The sequence below is a fragment of the Ctenopharyngodon idella genome, chromosome 24 (genome assembly GCF_019924925.1).
Source record: "Ctenopharyngodon idella isolate HZGC_01 chromosome 24, HZGC01, whole genome shotgun sequence".
In the NCBI taxonomy this organism is placed as follows: Eukaryota; Metazoa; Chordata; class Actinopteri; order Cypriniformes; family Xenocyprididae; genus Ctenopharyngodon; species Ctenopharyngodon idella.
The window spans coordinates 28,087,223-28,105,925 of NC_067243.1; the positions used below are offsets into that span (position 1 = coordinate 28,087,223).

An 18,703-nucleotide genomic window follows, 5' to 3' on the forward strand; every position below is an offset into this window, starting at 1 on the left:
ACAGAGGTTAACTTCACATTCAAAATGCACTAAATCTACCAAAACACTTCATACATGTTTCAAATCAACTCATTCTTCCAGAACACTAGCAAAGGTTTTCACTGAGCAAACACACTTTGTCACTCATAAAACATTGACCTAAAAACACTAACATCAGAAATTCATGAAATTTGAGAGATGTAGTCATTGAATGCATTTTGTGCCAAAGCAATGATAATTGATCCTCAGTTTAGCCCAGACTTCTGTTGTGCTCACTGTGTGAAGAGTTTTGCAAAAGTGACTTAAGTATTGAGAAATGTGTCCTAGCTTCTATAAAAAAAACTGTAAAAATTGTGAAAAACTTTGTAATTACACTTTTTTTTTTTTTTTAAACCATTTGTACAAACATTCATTTAAATATATAATCAACTCTCGATTTCTCAAAGGCATACTAAAACAAATACAACGAACACTTTATGCTTAAAAGTCTTATTTTTCTTATTAATAAATAGTAATTGTAGATTTTGAAGTAGTGTTAATGCAACTTTCGACCCATATTAAGCGTTAAACTGGAAACTCCCTCGTTCAGTGTAATTTTGGTGGCTCTTAAAAGAGCCTTTGGGGTTTGATGTGGCTGATGCGGGTTTAGGCGCGCTCTCCGCGGATGCGGCGGGCCAGCTGAATGTCCTTGGGCATGATGGTGACCCTCTTGGCATGGATGGCGCACAGATTGGTGTCCTCAAACAGACCGACCAAATAAGCCTCGCTGGCCTCCTGCAGGGCCATGACAGCGGAGCTCTGGAAGCGCAGATCCGTCTTGAAGTCCTGAGCGATTTCTCTCACCAGCCGCTGGAAGGGCAGTTTGCGGATCAGCAGCTCGGTGGACTTCTGATAACGGCGGATCTCTCTAAGAGCCACGGTCCCGGGCCTGTAACGATGGGGCTTCTTGACGCCGCCGGTGGCTGGAGCGCTCTTACGGGCGGCTTTGGTAGCGAGCTGCTTCCTCGGGGCTTTACCACCGGTGGATTTACGAGCGGTCTGCTTGGTTCTTGCCATTGCTGCAGTCTTCTTCTTACTCTAACCTGCTTGAGCTGGAAATGCGATTTTCTGTTACACGCCTGTTTTTAAGGCATTGCGCGGCCACGAGCTCACAGTGTCGCGAGGGTGCCGAGGCTTGTGATTGGCTAATGTGTGACGTGTGCTTATGACTGCTAGCCAATGACTGCGCGCTCCCTCTTTTCAAACAAGCAGAGGGTTTCCCGCTCAATGTGCTTTGATCTGTTTAATACTTTGTTCCGTGTAACACACACCCAAAGGCCTTTTACTCACATGCTGTATTTATTTGTTCTGAAATATTCACCTTATTCCTAATGGTTGTACATATCTCGGATTCAAACAAAATCGCTTCATCTGTATAAAAGCACTACAACCAAACAGAACACACTAGCCAAAAAGAGAGAGAGAGAGAAAAAAAACATCTCTATCAAACAAACAAGGGATTATCATGCATTTGTAACACTTTGTTGCTGCTATTGTATTTGCAATCGTATATTTAACTGTTTTCAGGGTAATTTGCCGATTTTTTTTTTTTTTTTTTAATCAACCAACTGCGTTTATGGTGTTAAATTATTTTTCATTTTTCTTTTAACCTTTATTTAACCAGGAAAGTTATTAAGAGCAGGATCTTATTTTCAGTAACAGCCTGGCAAAAGAGTGAAGATCTACTGAAAAACAACCATACATTGCAATACACATACAGTACAATTGTGTGTGTACACATATATATTATATATATATTACACACACACAATTTTAAACATTTTCAGATAAAAGGACTCGCCAATATGTTTTAAATGCGCAGACATACAATAGCTTGTAACACATTCCAATCATTTGGGGCAGTAAATTCAGAAGCGGAACTACCACAAGTAGTTTTCTTTTTAGATGAAATCAAAAAGATATGATCAGATCTAGTTGTATGTGTTAGTTTTAAGTTTCAGCAATTTTAGGAGATATTTAGGTAATAACCCTGACAAGGCTTTATAAATAAAAACATACCAGTGTATTTCCTGGCTTGTATGTAGTTATGTCCACTTTAAAAGAGAATAGTTCGTATTAGTAACTAGTCTATTTGGTGCATGATACATAATTGTTCCAGAACAATTAAAGAAAAGTGCACTATATCAGAAAAAATGGGTGGCTCTTAAAAGAGCCTTTGGGTTTCAATAAGACAGATTTGAATCCGTTTATTTGGATTTGGCGGGTTTCTCGGTCTTCTTGGGCAGCAGCACAGCCTGGATGTTGGGCAGCACGCCGCCCTGAGCGATGGTCACTCCGCCCAGAAGTTTGTTCAACTCTTCATCGTTGCGCACCGCCAGCTGCAGATGACGGGGGATGATGCGGGTCTTCTTGTTGTCCCGAGCGGCATTTCCAGCCAACTCCAGGATCTCAGCGGTAAGATACTCGAGCACAGCCGCCAGATAAACAGGAGCACCAGCACCGACGCGCTCGGCGTAGTTGCCTTTGCGGAGAAGCCTGTGAACACGGCCGACGGGGAACTGCAGTCCAGCCCTGGATGAGCGAGTCTTAGCCTTGGCTCTTGCTTTACCTCCGGTTTTTCCTCTGCCGCTCATTTTTACTTTAAGTAACTGTTCTTTCAAAACAACGCTGAGAGAATAAAGTAGTGAGTTTTCGAGGTACTGCCTTTAAGCGAACGTTCTAGTCGCCCATTGGTTGACAGTCTGTTAAGATTTCAAGCCAATCACTGAACTTCCCTCCAACACACACCTCCAAACCCCACCCCCTTTTAGTGACCGGGTTATGCAGTATAGACTTTAGACAAAGGAAGAAAGAAAGAAAGAAAGAAAGAAAGAAAGAAAGAAAGAGTTTATTTCCTTTGTTGTCCACAAGTGGAAATTTGTCTTTGGCTTCACTATACACCATACACGAGGACACCAACACAACAATATATATAAAAAAAGAAACAAAACAATTAAAAAATGACATTCCCATGTGTACATATATAATATATCCATCCATGTCCACACCTACTCATATTCATGTCTCAACATTTAAAATTCTAACTGTATGTTGGCACAAACGACATCTAGTACACTCCTTGATGGTAACGACTGAGATTGAGAATGTAAGGGATGAGAAAACTCCTCTGACAACAACCAATGCTCCCAATAACTGAGTGGCATTAGATATTTTATGTACCGGAATAATATTTGATAATTTCCATGAACTAGGAACCTCCTTATTATTTAACAGGAGCGGAGTAAAAACACCAGTAAACCTCAATAAAAACACCAGTAAACCTCAATAAAGTAAGGTTAATTATTTATTAAGGTTATTGAGATAAATATTAATAACCTCTGTCATAGTTTATAGCATTTCTAAATACACAGTCAGCATGTGTAAAACATTGTCAGTAAAACTAAAGTGGTGAAACAATATTTTAACATAAGTTTTACAAATAATTTACTTTGCCAATAGGCCCGGTTTCACAGAAAGGGCTTAGACTAAGCCAGGATTTGGCCTTAGTTCTATTAGGACATTTAAGTAGCTTTTATAAATGTACCTTAGAAAAAAAAAAAAAAAAACATCACTTGTGTGCATCTCAAGACAAAACAATGGCGCTGACGTACTTTAAGATATGTCAGTGCAAATTACTTTCAGTTAACAGCTCAAACATGCATTTTAGTCTAGGACTAGCTTAAGCCTTGTCTGTGAATCCGGGGGTCAAACCGGTTGAAACAGTGCCAGTCGCCCGTTGGTTTACAGCCTGTTAAGACTTTAAACTAATCACTTAACTTCCCTCCAAAACTTTTTTTTTTTTTTCCTACGTCCACCTCGAAGGGTAAACGAGGCCCGCCATTATTATTTAAAATAAATAAATATATAAATTAAATAAAACAGTTTTGTACCAAGCATTAATACTAAATTTCCGGGCTTGTCCGCTTGCAGGTGTATACTGAATTTCAACTTTTAAAACCAGTAAGTAAAGCATTGTAGAATGTTTCTTTGCTTTTGTGTGATTTAAATACTGCGCCCAGAACACGCATGTTAACAGATTTTAAGCTTTTACAAAAATTTACTTCCATTAGCTATTGAAATTGCAGGTCAAATCAGTAACATCGGAGTTTTGCTCTTTATTCAGAGTTATTGGGTGGCTCTTAAAAGAGCCGTTGAGGAAAAACAGTGAAGAATTTATTTCTTTTTGGGCGCTGCCTTTTTAGGCTTGGCGGCTTTAGGCTTTGCCGCCTTAGGTTTAGCCACCTTGGTCTTTTTGGGGCTCTTGGCTGCTTTCTTAGCGGCTGCTGGCTTCTTTGCCTTCTTGGGGCTTTTCGTCGCCTTCTTAGCGGCTGTTGCGGCGGGTTTCTTGGCCTTCTTGGGCGATTTCTTTGCGGCGGGCTTCTTTGCCGCTGCGCTCTTGGGCTTCTTGGCAGCAGCGGGTTTCTTGGCCGCGGGCTTCTTCGCTTTAGGAGCCGCTTTTTTGGTCGGTTTCTTCTTAGTCTCGGCTTGCTGCTTGTTGAGCTTGAATGAGCCCGAGGCGCCGGTCCCTTTGACCTGCACCAGGGCGCCTTTAGTCACCAGGCTCTTGATGGCGATCTTGACGCGGGAGTTGTTCTTCTCCACGTCGTAGCCGCTGGCAGCGAGAGCTTTCTTCAGTGCGGCGAGGGACACGCCGCTCCTCTCCTTGGATGCGGACACGGCTTTGACGATGAGCTCGCCGACGCCTGGACCTGCTTTCTTGGCTTTCGCAGCTGACTTCTTCTTGGGCGCTTTGGCCGGGGCTGCAGCAGTCGGTGCTGGAGCGGTTTCTGCCATATCTCTCTCGAATCGGATCTGTGCTGTATCAAACGCTGTCTGGTTTAAGCAATGGTAGCGTTCGAGCTGCGCTGCGCTCTTAAATAACACATGAGAACCTTATAGACTCAACCCGCTCTGCTCGGTGTCTCTGCGCCTCCACGAGCTCCTCTCGCTTGTGTTTTCTTCTCTTGCATTTGGGACAAAACTGAAGCGGTAAAATAGTTTGTCACAGTCAAAACAAAGTGAGCACCGAGCAGAGGCTCTGAGCTTTCACTGGAGACTAAAATACGCGGAGAGGAAATGTTTCTTTTGCCTCCGTCAGACCAAATCCAAGGCGACCATCAGCCACGGGGAAAAGCCGCGTGTAAATTTGATGGATAGTTTTAATGGAAAAGTTGATAAAAGCCTGAACGCGTCCGCTGTGTGTTCAGCAAACAGTCTGAATGCGACTTTAATGAATTCAGCATTAGTGAGGGGCGTGAGGAGGCTTTCATACAGCTGTTGTTTTGGGCAGCTTGAAACACACGAACATCATCCGGAGGATCCGAGTCTGTGACTCTCCTGTCTGGCCCTCATCTTCTGCCAGCAGATGATCAGTCCATATAATAATAATAATAATAATAATAATAAATATATACGTTTCATCACTCAAGTATTAATATTTTAACTTGTTAAATACGTTTTCATAAGCTGATGTACACCATGAAAATGTAAATCGTCATCTTTGTTTCTCTTTATTAAATATCTGCTTTAAATACAACTTATTATCACGGTTTCTTTTTTCTCTTCTTGTTCTAGCTTGTAATTTTCTGGACAATGTTTGAAACTTTGTATTGCAACGCTAGCATTTCTTATGCCATTGCCTCCTTAAGATTGATGTTTTGTGCCTCGCACGTAAAACCAAACATACACCATCTCTCTTTAACCCTAATCCAAAACTGAGAAAAGGTCTCAGCCTAAAACAACATACTTTGGACACTGCTGAATTTAAATGGATATAATTTTGCTCTTAAAACTGATTGAACAATGATAGAGTTATTTTATTCATGAACTAACAGTATCAGGGTTTCCATCTTTGTTTGGCTGGTTGGAGTGAGATTTTGAGAACATCATGGATTTTAAGGATCCAACAATTAATTTTTAATTTTGTCTTAATAATGCAAATTACCCAATTAATCAAGCCTAGTGCTGTACCTGATTCACCTTTTAGAAACTGTCCCTGTTAACTTTGCTAATATTAACAGCCAGTCAGATTTCTGATTGACTAGTTTATTTAAAACAAAAACAAAAAAGACATTTATTTTTGTATGATCTTTTGTGTGGCAAAGCATGCAGTGTGTGTGTGTGTGTGTGTGTGTGTGTATATAAAAAAACAAAGATGGGTCATGGCTCACCACTTTGTGCCAAATTTCATGAGATAATTGTCAAACAATTCAAAAATCACATTTATCAAATGCAAGATTGCAAAGTATTTAGGTCTTTCACCATCTGCCATATATAATATTGCGAAAAGATTCAGGGAATCCAGAGAAATCTCAGGCTGTGTAGGACAAGGCGGGAGACCTCCACTGAATGTGGACGGCATTACATGAGAAACTGTCATGCTACTGTGATAAAAATAGCCACATGTGCTCAGGAGTACTTTGGAAAACTGTTGTCACTTAATAAAGTCTGCCGCTGGATCAAGAAATGCAATTTGAATCTCTGTTACACAAGGAAAAACCTGTTCTATGCAGAGATGCTGCATCTTCTGGGTCGGGGTCATCTTAGATGGTTCAAAAGACAGTGGAAATGTGTGCTGTAGTTGGAAATCCAGTTCTCAGTCCCAAAGACAAAACCATCCAGACTTTCATCAGCAACAGGCGCAAAAACAAACATCTTTCATGGTATGGAGGTGCATCAGTGATGAATCAATGAGGAGCTGAGGGAGGGACAATAGGAGTGAACTGAGGTAGGGAGGTGCGGTTTCAGTGGCGGTCCTGAAAGTCGGCATCAAAGGCTTCAGTTTAAATCTGGCAGCAACTGGGAGTCAGTGGAGTGAGAACAGGTTAATGTACTTGACAATAAACTTGAGAGAAATCTTAGCTTATGTATTTTCACGAGTTCATTAACAAATAAAAGAGAGTTAAACAGCAAAATCCAAGTCTTCTGAAGAGACAAAGCTTTATATGACAAACTGAGCAACACACATACTGTAATAAACATGGAAGTTCAAATGTATGTGCATGTGTGACATATGAGAACAACACGGGTGAGTAGGCCTAAATGAAGACAGAATTTAAATTTTTGGATTAACTAACTCTTTAACATGTTAGCGTTCCACTGTACCGCCCACGGTACACATACCTTTCAAAAGAGACCAAAACCATGCATATACACCAAATGGTTCAAGAATAGCATGCACATTTTACAGGAATGCTAAGGGGTTAAATTTAGGGAATAGCCATTTTACTGTGTGAGGAAAAAAAGTTGACAGAGCTTCAGTGGCAGTACATTAAACTACTTTATGGGCCATTCTACAGAACTGGTTCAAAGTCAGAGCTGGAAACGTCTTAAAAAAAATGTCTTTTTCCACAAATTTTGTATGTATGCAAATTGTATCATAGCCAAGGTACACATTTCTAGTAATTGTACAGTTCATCCTCTCCCCAAATTTGTCCGAAACACAATAATAAATAATTTAATAAGAAGGGTTACATTGACCTATTATGATTTTGTTTGCATCTACCTTGTAAATATATTTTTTGCTTTTTTTTTTTTTTTTTTAAGTTTTCACAGGTAAATCAATAACAATTACAATTTTAACAATATTTCAAGTGTAATTTGAGATTTGTTGTATTTTGAAACCAATCTTTCTTTGTAAAAGGCAGAAAGTTTATCATACTGATTTCAAAGTTAAGGATTCATTAGTTTGAATATACATTGAACCAAACACTATAATAACATCTTAGTTGATAATTCTTTAAAGTCGATACTTTATTTTTGACAAAACATCCCATGTTTTTGGTAGTGACAGTAATCACATTACAACCACCACATCACATTACAGAATTTTAACTCAGAATTTTAACTGATTTTAACTCAGAATTTTAACTGATTTACATAACTGTAAAAATTTTTTTAAATTTTGTTTATTTCCCCCAAATAAACGATAATGTGTTCTCTTTTGTCACTACCAAAACAATGGTGTCAATACCGAAACAGTCAAAAAACAAAACATGTGGTGAAGTTTCGGTTGTGACAATTTTACATACTTTTGAGCCTATAGCTCAAAAATGATAATCAGCACACGGTTAGCTAGCACAGTTCTGAACAGTTACACACACACACACAAAATAAATGTTATCGAATAAACCCCAAAAAACAATGATGTTGTTTTTTTGGGTTGTGACTGTTTCTGTAGTGACAATTTTAGATGCTTTTGAGCTCAAAGATGATAATCAGCACATGGTTACCTAGCACAGTTATACACACATAAAAACTAAATTTGATCAAATAACCCCCCAAAAACAACAATGGTTTCTGTAGTGACAATTTTAGATACTTTTGAGCCTAGCTCAAAAAAGATAACCAGTACATGGTTAGCTAGCACAGTTCTGAACTGTTGTACACACATAAAATTTAAATTTTATTGAAAAAACACCCAAAACAGTTAATTACAGAAAAAAAGGTGTTTGGTAGTGGCATTCCTTAAAGTTACACACAGATTTTTCAAACACATTTAACTCAAAATGATGGTACCTATCTACTATGAAAGAGAGGCTATGAGAGGGAGGGACACAAAAAAAAAATAGAAGTGTGGTTAAAATCAGTCTCAGCCAATGGACTAAAACATACACTGTTTCAGTAGCGACATGAAAATGCAGGTGTGACGAGTCAGAAGTGTATTGATCCATTTGCAGTTTATTCAATAAATCAGACAATACAGATGACATAAACCAGGAAACAGGCAGAGGGTTGTGGCAGGCGGCAGACAGCATAAACAGTAACAGGCAAAGGGTCGAGGCAGGCAGGGGTAAACAATGAACGGGCAGAGGTCGGGACAGGCAGCAATCACAATCCAAAGTATAGTCCAAGTCAGCAACAAAACAACAATCATGAATAAACGCTCAGAAATGACAACCGTGGCTAATCAAGACATCGCAAAGGACTGAGTGTGAGTGAGAGCTTTATAGTGAGTGTGCGTGGAGATGATTGGTGGCAGGTGCAAGACTAATCAGTCCCAGGTATGTGGGTGTATGGGAAATTAAGTCCAATGTAAACTAATACTCCGGTGACGTCTCCCTCTGGCGGTTCGGGAGATCTGGTGCAGTTGACTCAATCGTGACAGCGGGACACACTTTTTTACATGAAGTTTCATGATTTTTTTTTTTTTTTTTTTTTAACTTCACATTTAAAAATAAAAATAAAACATAAAAAATATATATATTTAAAAACAACAATGGAAAAAAAATAGCAAAAATGATTTCAATATGATTTTCACAAGTTGAATTTTAGGGGTTAGGGTTTTGGACAGCCACCTCCCAATTGAAAGTACCCAATAAATGATGATTTTATATATATTAAGCTTACTGATATTTTAAATATTATTGTGGGATTTTGACCCATGAAATTATAGCCAAAACACCAACACTGCGCTAGGAAGTGAGATTTTTATTTATTGATTTATTCATCTTTTTTTTTTTGCTGCATTTTCAAAATCAACTGTAAGTTTTTAAGTATTTAAATAAAATCTATTATTAAAAGTTATTATTAACAAAAACAACTCACTCCTGTGGTGCTGTTGCGATTCTTGAGTCTGGGGATTGAATTGTTGAGTGTGCCTGAAGTTAGATGACTGAACTTTGGCAGGCCATGAGACTGAGCTGGAGACATGACCAGGATGCATGGATCACCTACAGCAGGGTTTCCCAAACACATTCCTGGAGCCTCCCCAACACTACACATTTTGCATGTCTCCTCTGACACACCCATTTCAGGTCTTGGAGTCTCAACTAATGAACTGATGATCTGAATCAGGTGTGTTTGACTAAGGAGACATGGAAAACATGCAGTGTTGGGGAGGCTCCAGGAATGTGTTTGGGAACCCCTGCCCTACAGCAAGAAGATACACTGTTAACACTTTCTGCAAAGAAAAATGCAAGAAGTGCTTGTTGATGCAAAAACCCACTACCCCACTAGGATTGTGTGTGGTTGTCAGCCCGTTACAAATATGTTCTGAGGGGTTTTAAAGCATTGCTATGTGGATTTTCGTTGGTTGCTTACTATGCCAGGTCAACGGAGCTCAGCCTGAAGTCTTTATGGCCATATAACTTTGGGGAGTGACAACCAGGAATTGTGATTTTTGGAGGTGGGAGAACAAAATCTAATATGTGGTATAAATCATGCTTTCGCTCTAATGTTCTCGGGTTGAAATCCCATCAACGGATGTAACTTTTAATAAACCAAGTAAACCATGCCAAAATGTTAAGCCATGTAGAGTTATGGTGTGTTCAGTTCGGTTCTCTTGCTTCTTTTGGTCCAGACCAAAAAATAAAATGATTTTGACATTTAGTTGTGTTTCACTTAGCGTTCACACTGTCATTTTAAACAACAAACCTAAAGATACAAAACAAACAAACAAAAAAATAAAACAGTAAAATAAAAAAACTTAAAACTTAAAAATAAACAGTTATGACATTTTTGCGACGGAACTTGCTGAACATCCAAAACAGTGCTGTGTTCTGGGCTAAATGCGCATATATGATGGTATTTTTTTACCAGCTGCGACGATTTTATAAAATGTGTAAAGGAGTCAAAACAGCAGCTGGAATTACACACAAACAAAGATCTGCTGCAAGGAGACAGTATTTCCGATGCCTGTATACTGAACTGTAATAAACAACATCACAACTATGATGAGAAGAACCAGGTATGCTTGAGCATTCTGCATTTTAGGGTCACATCTTGTGACATCATGTCCTGTTTTTGGTTTGTTTAGATGTCTTTGGTGTGGTTCAACTGAAATATGAACACAGCATAGACCAGAGTCAATTTCATTTAACTTCAAAAGGCTATGATTTTATTAAACATGAACATTGTTCATTGAAAGTCAAAACACAAAAGTCAATAAGTCATTAGTCATTATTAGACTTATGATCTTATACTGTTTATGAATTATGGCAATGTTTCCTTCATGGTTTTAATATTGTAATATGGTTTAGATGGTTGTAAAAGTGCATATTTTGCCTCCCTAATCTTTCTGAATGAGCAGCTGGAAGTAGAGAAGCAGAGCTATTTCAAAATAAGAGTCCCAGTGAATTTCAGGCTTGTTTATAATTAAAATGAAAAGAATTAAACCTTTTCTGGACATTACTGTAGTATATTTACACAAACCGTAACTGGCATTTCACTCAAGGTAAACGTGCGGCCGCCCGTCACAGGTTGGAAAGACTAAGAACATTATTTAAAGTCATCATGAAATAAAAATTGACCCTATTTACTTTGTTAGCATATAATACTAATCTTGTGGTGAACAATTAATACTTGCAAGTTAATACAAAGAAAAGAAAAAAAAAGTTTGCCATGATAATCAAAATCTGAAAAGTTACTTCCGGTTTGGAATGGCGTCAGTTTGACGGCTTGGTTTGAAAACGCTTAAACCACTCCCCTCCAACCGTTAGTCTGCTATGAGCGAGAGATGGAGAGGAGGAGCGCTAAAGTTAAAACCCACCCTCTATTGAATATTCTGTTTCACTTGGAAAAATGTCACAACACTGGAGAAAAGTAGTTTGCAACTTCAGGTTCACGGGGACTTTAAAGGGGTGGTTGATTATGATTTGACTTTTTTAACTTTAGTTAGTGTGTAATGTTGCTGTTTGAGCATAAATAACATCTGCAAAGTTACAACGCTCAAAGTTCAGTGCAAAGGGAGATATACAAAGAAGTTTAAAGACTAAAACTGATGAGAAGATTAATGTTTATGTTTTAACATCTTAATTATATTTTTATAGAAATCATATATTTTTGAGTGAAGATTGAAAATGAAGATGTTTTTCTTGCCCATAATCAATCATTGAATCAAGTTATATTGTAATCAGTTATTGTTTTATGTTTTTATGATTTTATGACAAAACACAGTTCTTTTATGGCAAATGTACACTGTTTCTCTCATGAAGAGTCTTTTAGGGTTACATTGCTGACCAGAGTGTTTTCCTAAAGCTGTACTCACACATGCACACATTGTCTAAAAGTTTCCATTGGCATATGTAAATACAAGGGTGATAAAGTGCAGATTTGCTTTAATAGCTCTTGTGGTTTACTGGTGTTGGCTATGCCCAAAAGAGGAACTTGCTGATGTCTAGTTTTAGGGTACCTTTTCTCGATCTGACACCTTTCTCGATCTCTCGATCTGACACCTTCTCAATTTATTGCTCTTTGCATTTTATACCAACGAGATCTCATCAAACTTTAGTCTTCGTAGGCAAGAGCATTTCACTCAGACTCATAGATTTATACTTAGATTTTTGATTAACATATTTAGATTGGGTTAAGATTTTACTAAGCTTTTATTAAGATTTTTACTAACATTTTTATTTGATATTATTTGTATTTTGGACTTCAATATTTCAGAGAATTTGATTGATAATTGTTTGTATTATTCTGTCATGATAATTTTCATTTATTAAGTTTACATGTACTTTTTATATTGCAACATAAATCTAGCAATTTTTCTCATATTTCATATTTCACTATAATTCAATAGCAGCGTTGTCTACAACAGTCGTGACCGTTGTCGTTTCACACCGCACCGCAACAGCTTGAATCAGTCTACATACTGGACGCATCAAAGCAAACTTTACAAATCCATTAGTTCTGCTGTTGGAAGCTTCACAACCGTGTGGATTACCTCAGGTATACAGGGCATCCGTTTACTGTCTCATCGCGCTGCATCGCATCCAGTATAGTTCACTGATTGTAATGGTTTCTTGCTTTTGACGCGTAGCGATGTGCTGCTCGCACCTTGCCGAAAACTTGTCTTAATTTATTTCCTTGTTTGAAAAGTCATGGATTTTTTTTAGTTTTGCTGCTGAAATCATAGACTAAAAAAACATGGACGTAGTGTCCGTGACGTCACCCGTAGATTTCTGAATAGCATTTTTGAAGCGCAAATGAGGCCGCTGCCATCTTAGCTCCACGTCACCGCACGTCACTCCCGGATAACTGAAAATGGCCATAGAGGCGGGACGTGGTTGGAACCGAGGTGACTGGTTGCTGAAACCACGCCCGCCGGCCTAGCTCGACGTGATCATGTTAGCAGGCAAAGGAGCTATCTATCTATCTATCTATACTATCTAAAATATTAATAAAGATAACAAGTTATATCATTAGAAAGTTCTAAAGATTTACTGTCAATCTATGGTGTCTTTTTTACGATATAGATGCTCCAACACCAGTAATTAATCTGTGTCGAGTGTGGAAATAACATGAAAATTGTCCATTGCAAAACAAAAAAACAGTACTTTTTGTCCACAAAAGCGTTAAATCCATGAAATAGATATATTATCCATTGTTTGCATCACATTTCTTCTGAATGATCTGCTCTCCATCATCGTTCTTCAAGAAATGATGCAACCTGAGCAGCGTTTATGATGTAAAACTGTATATGATAGTACATTAGACTCTCACAAACAAATTAATATTCTCCCGCCATTGTCATTGTAGTAAATCTCAGGAACAAAACTTTTAGCCAATGCCACGATCCAACAACGTGTGTTCTGTTTATCTTCCGCATGCATGCACATGTACACAGACACACATCTGTCTCGAGTCTCGACCATTGACGCAGCAAACCATATTATTTTATAATTGTATAAAATAATTCAGAAAAAAGCACAAACACAGCAGAGATGCCAAATTCAGCGGCTGGAATTAGCTGAGGTAAAGTGACGGCTCACAGACAGCAGCGGCAATTGACCTGTCACTCAAATGACCACGCCCTTAATTATGCAGAACTTTAAGACTTGATATAATTTAAACGGATGAGTTATAAAAAAAAAATCACCCCCCTCAGAGTTGTGATGAAGGGCAAAATTAACAGTATAGGCCAAAACCACAATTTGTACCAACTGTAAACATGTTTTTTTTTTCCTGCTATAAAGTTTGCTATTTTAACATGGGACTCAATGAGATTCGGCTCTCTTTTGGAGCCTGTCCCTAGCGGCCAGTTGATGAATTGCAGTTTAATTCACTTCCGTATTGGCTTCATTAGAAACTGAAGGAGGCTGCCGCTTGGCTGAAATGGAAGCACTCACTCAAAACAAGGATGTTTGCTGCTTGTTCAATATTATATTTAAATTAGCATTAACTTAATTTTATTGTGTATAATCTACTTACTGGAGGTAAGGAGATTTCTAGTTCTCAGAATGCTTTGCATGGGATTTAACTGGAAGAGAAAATGTTGAATTTGTTTATCTTTATGTGTTTTAAGCAAGATAAATAAGAAGATTTATTATTGTTTAATGTTCTATTAAGGTGGGGTTTAGAAAGGTTTTTTTTTTTCATGTTGGGAGTTTTGGGAGTTACCGTTGTGGTGACAAATGGAGCCTGACATTAGGATGTAGCACATCGCATCATATGAAATGCTTTAATGAATGAGCAGCTGTTCAGTGTTGTCAAGTGTGCGGTTTTCCCGCGCAATTGGGCTACTTTTACACTGTTGCCGCGAATTGAAGCGACCCCAAATAATATGATATTTAGCCCCAGGAATGAGAATTTTACCAGGAGAACCCTGCCAAAAACATGGACACGGAGCGCAGTGGGAGAAGGGAGAAACCCTTTGAGTTTGAATTTGAGTTGTTTTTACAAGGAAAACTGAGTTGAAATTACTTAAGTGTGCATGTTGAAGACATGTAAAGGCTATTTGGTCAAACACAAATTAGATGAGTTCAAAATACTTAAAAGTCTGATGCAAATAGTTGCCTCAATTTTATTTAATTTATTATTATTTATTTATTTATTTATTTTTATTTTTGAGTCAAAACCAAGGCAATATTTTTTACAATGTACATAAACCTGCCCTGAGAACACACAACAAAGGGACTGAAACAAGCATTATAAGGGTAATTTTGGCAAAATTAAATAAAATGTTAAAATATTCTACACAATTATTCGCACTAGTTTTAATGTTTAACTAGGAAGTTTGTTTTGAAATGCTTTTATTTTGTACAAAATGGTACAAAGTCTCACTTGTGGTGTTCCAGGTCAAAAATGACCGGCATACTCAAAATTGCTTGTAAACCTCTCAGTATGCTATATTATTACCAATATTTGTCAACTTGATTTCTTTCAGTTAGCACAGGTTTTATATTTCTTTGGATCTGAATGATTGTAAGCCTCTTTTCACAGAGATTAACTTCATCCTATTCTGAACTGTCTGCACCCAATATCTATTCATCCTTCCAACATTACCACACATGGCAAGTTTTAGTCCACTGCGATAACATTAACACAACCAGAGGGTTAAGTACTATTTAAAAAGCATCATAGCTGCTCCAGTACAGTGACAGCTGTGTAATATTCAGAGTTCTTCTTATTGTCCTTCAGTCGTAGATGCTGCAGTCATCATCATCTGACAGGTCAGCTGGAAGATACTTTATTAAAAATAACATATTCAGACAGCTGCAGGGCTTTAGTCCGTATAAGCTGACAATGAGAAATCCAAAAATTGAAAGAATTATTATCAGACTTGTAAAAACACCCTACTGGCAAGTGAATTTCGCTAAAATAATTTTATTAGCGGAGACTAGTAAAATGAATCAGAAATCGACCAAACCCAAATGCTCCTGTCTACAGTAACGCTGCATTCACGCGGGACGTCAACGCTTGACAGAGGGCGTGTCTGAAGCTTGTGTTGACGCAACCGTTATAGCGATAACAGCCAATCAACTTACTTTCCGGTGTTGCATGAATGCAAGTGGCTAGCGACTGCTGTAGAGTGTTTGCATGGCGATCTGATTGGCTGACGCCTGTGTTGGCGCTTGAAAAGTTGAGAAATCTTCAACTTCTGCCACTTGCATCGCGACGCGATGGAACCTACAATTCAGTTCGGCAACGCATGATGTCACCAATTCAGAGTAAAGGAGAAGCATTAACGCTGACGCCCCGTGTGAATGTGGCGTTATGAACATTATATCACATGCTCTGTAAATACATAAACTTGATTCCCATTAATATGTAGATTTCTCCTGATGTTGAAACAGTTACTAATGGGCTCAAGTTTTGAAGTGCTTTAACAGTGGGAAAAGTACACGATTTGGAACTAAAATTGAGATTTCACATGAGTGTTGAATAATTTGTCCAACATCAATTTTTTTTTTTTTCTTCTTCATCCCAAACCCCTATAACTTACCTGGGTGATCTTTCTTTTTCCCAAATATAATGCAAGGAAATGAGTTTAACTAGACATAATGGGTTAGTTCACCCAAAAATGAAAATGTCACTTATTACTCACCCTCATGTCGTTCTGTACTCATGTTCGTCATGTCACTGTACTCGCATGGACTGATTTAAAAGCGTTTTTAGTACCTTTATAGATTTTTAGAGAGAAAGTACCAACGCTGTCTACGCAGGCCTCTCTGAGCCGTAGGATTTCGTCAAAAATATCTTAATTTGTGTTCCAAAGATGAACAAAGGTCTTACGGGTGTAGAACGATATGAGGGTGAGTAATAAGTGACATTTTCATTTTTGGGTTAACTAACGCTTTAAATTTCTTCATTCAATTACCTCAATAACCCAGCAATAATTAATCTTAAGTAAACTAAATAGCTTTCTTAAACCACACTGCCATACTTTTTGGAAAACAGGTCGCTGAATAAACACGAAAACTAGCTTTGGATTAGACTCGGATCAAATTACAGTCATGGAAGTTTCGATACTTAACATTTACTTGGCAACTGATTCTACGGACAACAAAAGCTCTTTAACGAGAAGATAGGTGGCTCTTAAAAGAACCTTTGGGTCGCTGAGAGTCTCGGTTAAATCTCTACTTGGAGCTGGTGTATTTGGTGACTGCTTTTGTGCCCTCGGACACGGCGTGTTTGGCCAGCTCTCCGGGCAGCAGCAGACGCACGGCGGTCTGGATCTCTCTAGAAGTGATGGTGGAGCGCTTGTTGTAGTGAGCGAGACGAGACGACTCACCGGCGATGCGCTCGAAGATGTCGTTGACGAAAGAGTTCATGATGCCCATCGCCTTGGAAGAGATACCGGTGTCAGGATGAACCTGCTTCAGGACTTTGTAGACGTAGATGGCGTAACTCTCCTTCCTGGACCTCTTGCGCTTCTTTCCTCCCTTACCGGCGGTCTTCGTGACGGCCTTCTTGGAGCCCTTCTTAGGCGCGGACTTCGCTGGTTCAGGCATGATACTGCGTAATGTCAAAACTGACGAAGGTGAAATCAGAAGCGACACAGAGGTATTTATTAACTGCCCTATGCTAATTTTCAAAGAGATACAGTAAATATCTGATTGCCTCTTTTAATAGGCCAAACCCATAAACTCGTATTTCATTGGACAACTCAAAGCATCACGAGCGGAATGAGGGCCAATCATATGCGCCGCCGCCAACCGCTCAATGTTTGAACTACACCCTGACTGTTTCCTTTGTTTCGTTTTCCGCTTTTTTATTATTAGTTTGAGAAAACAAGATATTCTAGACAAGTATTGTGAACCATTTTAAAAGCCCTTATGGACCCATTGAGGGAGTGTTGGAGAAAAGAGACCATTATCAGTTAGACACCCTTTAAAAGAAGTTTTTCTAAGGGACTTGATTGATTTATGAAACTGTTGAAACTAAACTAGTAAATAAAAGCCCTTTTGTGTAAAACAAATACCCATTTCGTTAATGTTTTCTGCATTTTCCACTCTGCTAACTTTGGTCCCATTCTGATCTAATTTAAAGTTAGTTAAATTGTTAAACATTGTGTAATACAAAAGGTCTTTGTGCGCCACTTAAACCAACATATTCTGGGTATAATCACCTAGTACTGGAAGAAAAGACACTGCTAGTCCCGATACTTTACCGTGAAACACCGTTTATAAACTATTTAGTAATACTTTCTCCGAATCCAAAAAACAAAGCGTTTTATCAATTAAATTCCTTTGACTCTTTATGTGACAGAGTGGGTGGCTCTTAAAAGAGCCGTTGGGTTTGTGTAGTTTTTCCTGATTTCAAGAGTTTAACCTCCAAAGCCGTACAGGGTTCGTCCCTGTCGCTTCAGCGCGTACACAACATCCATGGCGGTCACGGTCTTTCTCTTGGCGTGCTCGGTGTAGGTGACGGCATCGCGGATAACATTCTCCAGAAACACCTTCAACACTCCGCGGGTCTCCTCGTAGATCAGACCGGAGATGCGCTTGACACCGCCACGGCGAGCGAGACGACGGATGGCGGGTTTGGTGATTCCCTGGATGTTATCGCGCAAAACTTTACGGTGACGCTTGGCTCCTCCTTTCCCAAGCCCTTTACCGCCTTTGCCTCTTCCTGACATAGCTGCAACTAACAAAATTTCTTTGCACTGGACGTTTGAATGCCAGTAGGATGTGCAAGAAGAGCTTTTACAATCGCTTACAGGACCTTGTTGAAACATGCAAAGGCGGTGCTATACAACGTCATACGGTACCCGTCTTTCCATGTTTGAGGATGCTGCAGATCTGGAGCAGGCAGATTCTCAGATACACGAACCAGCGGTTTTGTTCTTCTGTTGTTCCTGATGCAGACAATAGAGGAGGAGGATATAAGGCGAAAAACATCATTAAATCGACGCTCGAAACTTACACGTTAGTCCCGTCTATAGACGATGATTTATTGAGTTTTTTATTTTTATTTTTATAAATTAATATAAACGTTACATTAAGACATCAGATAGTATAAT

The 18,703-nt window shown here is 38.7% G+C and overlaps 5 protein-coding genes across 5 annotated transcripts; all 5 read right to left on the reverse strand.

Moving 5' to 3' along the window:
- Positions 1 to 578: 578 nt before the first annotated feature.
- LOC127506832 (histone H3) lies at positions 579 to 1,968 on the reverse strand. The gene has a single exon (XM_051883665.1). The coding sequence runs from the start codon at positions 1,033 to 1,035 to the stop codon at positions 625 to 627; it is 411 nt and encodes a 136-aa protein (XP_051739625.1). The 5' UTR covers positions 1,036 to 1,968; the 3' UTR covers positions 579 to 624.
- Positions 1,969 to 2,175: 207 nt separating this feature from the next.
- LOC127506863 (histone H2A) lies at positions 2,176 to 2,995 on the reverse strand. Its single transcript, XM_051883698.1, has one exon. The coding sequence runs from the start codon at positions 2,610 to 2,612 to the stop codon at positions 2,226 to 2,228; it is 387 nt and encodes a 128-aa protein (XP_051739658.1). The 5' UTR covers positions 2,613 to 2,995; the 3' UTR covers positions 2,176 to 2,225.
- Positions 2,996 to 3,304: 309 nt separating this feature from the next.
- On the reverse strand, positions 3,305 to 4,847 carry LOC127506809 (histone H1-like). The gene has a single exon (XM_051883639.1). The coding sequence runs from the start codon at positions 4,810 to 4,812 to the stop codon at positions 4,192 to 4,194; it is 621 nt and encodes a 206-aa protein (XP_051739599.1). The 5' UTR covers positions 4,813 to 4,847; the 3' UTR covers positions 3,305 to 4,191.
- An 11,921-nt stretch (positions 4,848 to 16,768) lies between these two features.
- On the reverse strand, positions 16,769 to 17,275 carry LOC127506880 (histone H2B). Its single transcript, XM_051883719.1, has one exon. The coding sequence runs from the start codon at positions 17,190 to 17,192 to the stop codon at positions 16,818 to 16,820; it is 375 nt and encodes a 124-aa protein (XP_051739679.1). The 5' UTR covers positions 17,193 to 17,275; the 3' UTR covers positions 16,769 to 16,817.
- Positions 17,276 to 18,007: 732 nt separating this feature from the next.
- LOC127507747 (histone H4) lies at positions 18,008 to 18,319 on the reverse strand. Its single transcript, XM_051885041.1, has one exon. The coding sequence runs from the start codon at positions 18,317 to 18,319 to the stop codon at positions 18,008 to 18,010; it is 312 nt and encodes a 103-aa protein (XP_051741001.1).
- Between the last annotated feature and the right edge of the window lie 384 nt (positions 18,320 to 18,703).

What these genes read in the sequence shown, in the direction of transcription:
- LOC127506832 (XM_051883665.1), bottom strand. Translation starts at nt 1,035, where the DNA reads ATGGCAAGAACCAAGCAGACCGCTCGTAAATCCACCGGTGGTAAAGCC.
- LOC127506863 (XM_051883698.1), bottom strand. Translation starts at nt 2,612, where the DNA reads ATGAGCGGCAGAGGAAAAACCGGAGGTAAAGCAAGAGCCAAGGCTAAG.
- LOC127506809 (XM_051883639.1), bottom strand. Translation starts at nt 4,812, where the DNA reads ATGGCAGAAACCGCTCCAGCACCGACTGCTGCAGCCCCGGCCAAAGCG.
- LOC127506880 (XM_051883719.1), bottom strand. Translation starts at nt 17,192, where the DNA reads ATGCCTGAACCAGCGAAGTCCGCGCCTAAGAAGGGCTCCAAGAAGGCC.
- LOC127507747 (XM_051885041.1), bottom strand. Translation starts at nt 18,319, where the DNA reads ATGTCAGGAAGAGGCAAAGGCGGTAAAGGGCTTGGGAAAGGAGGAGCC.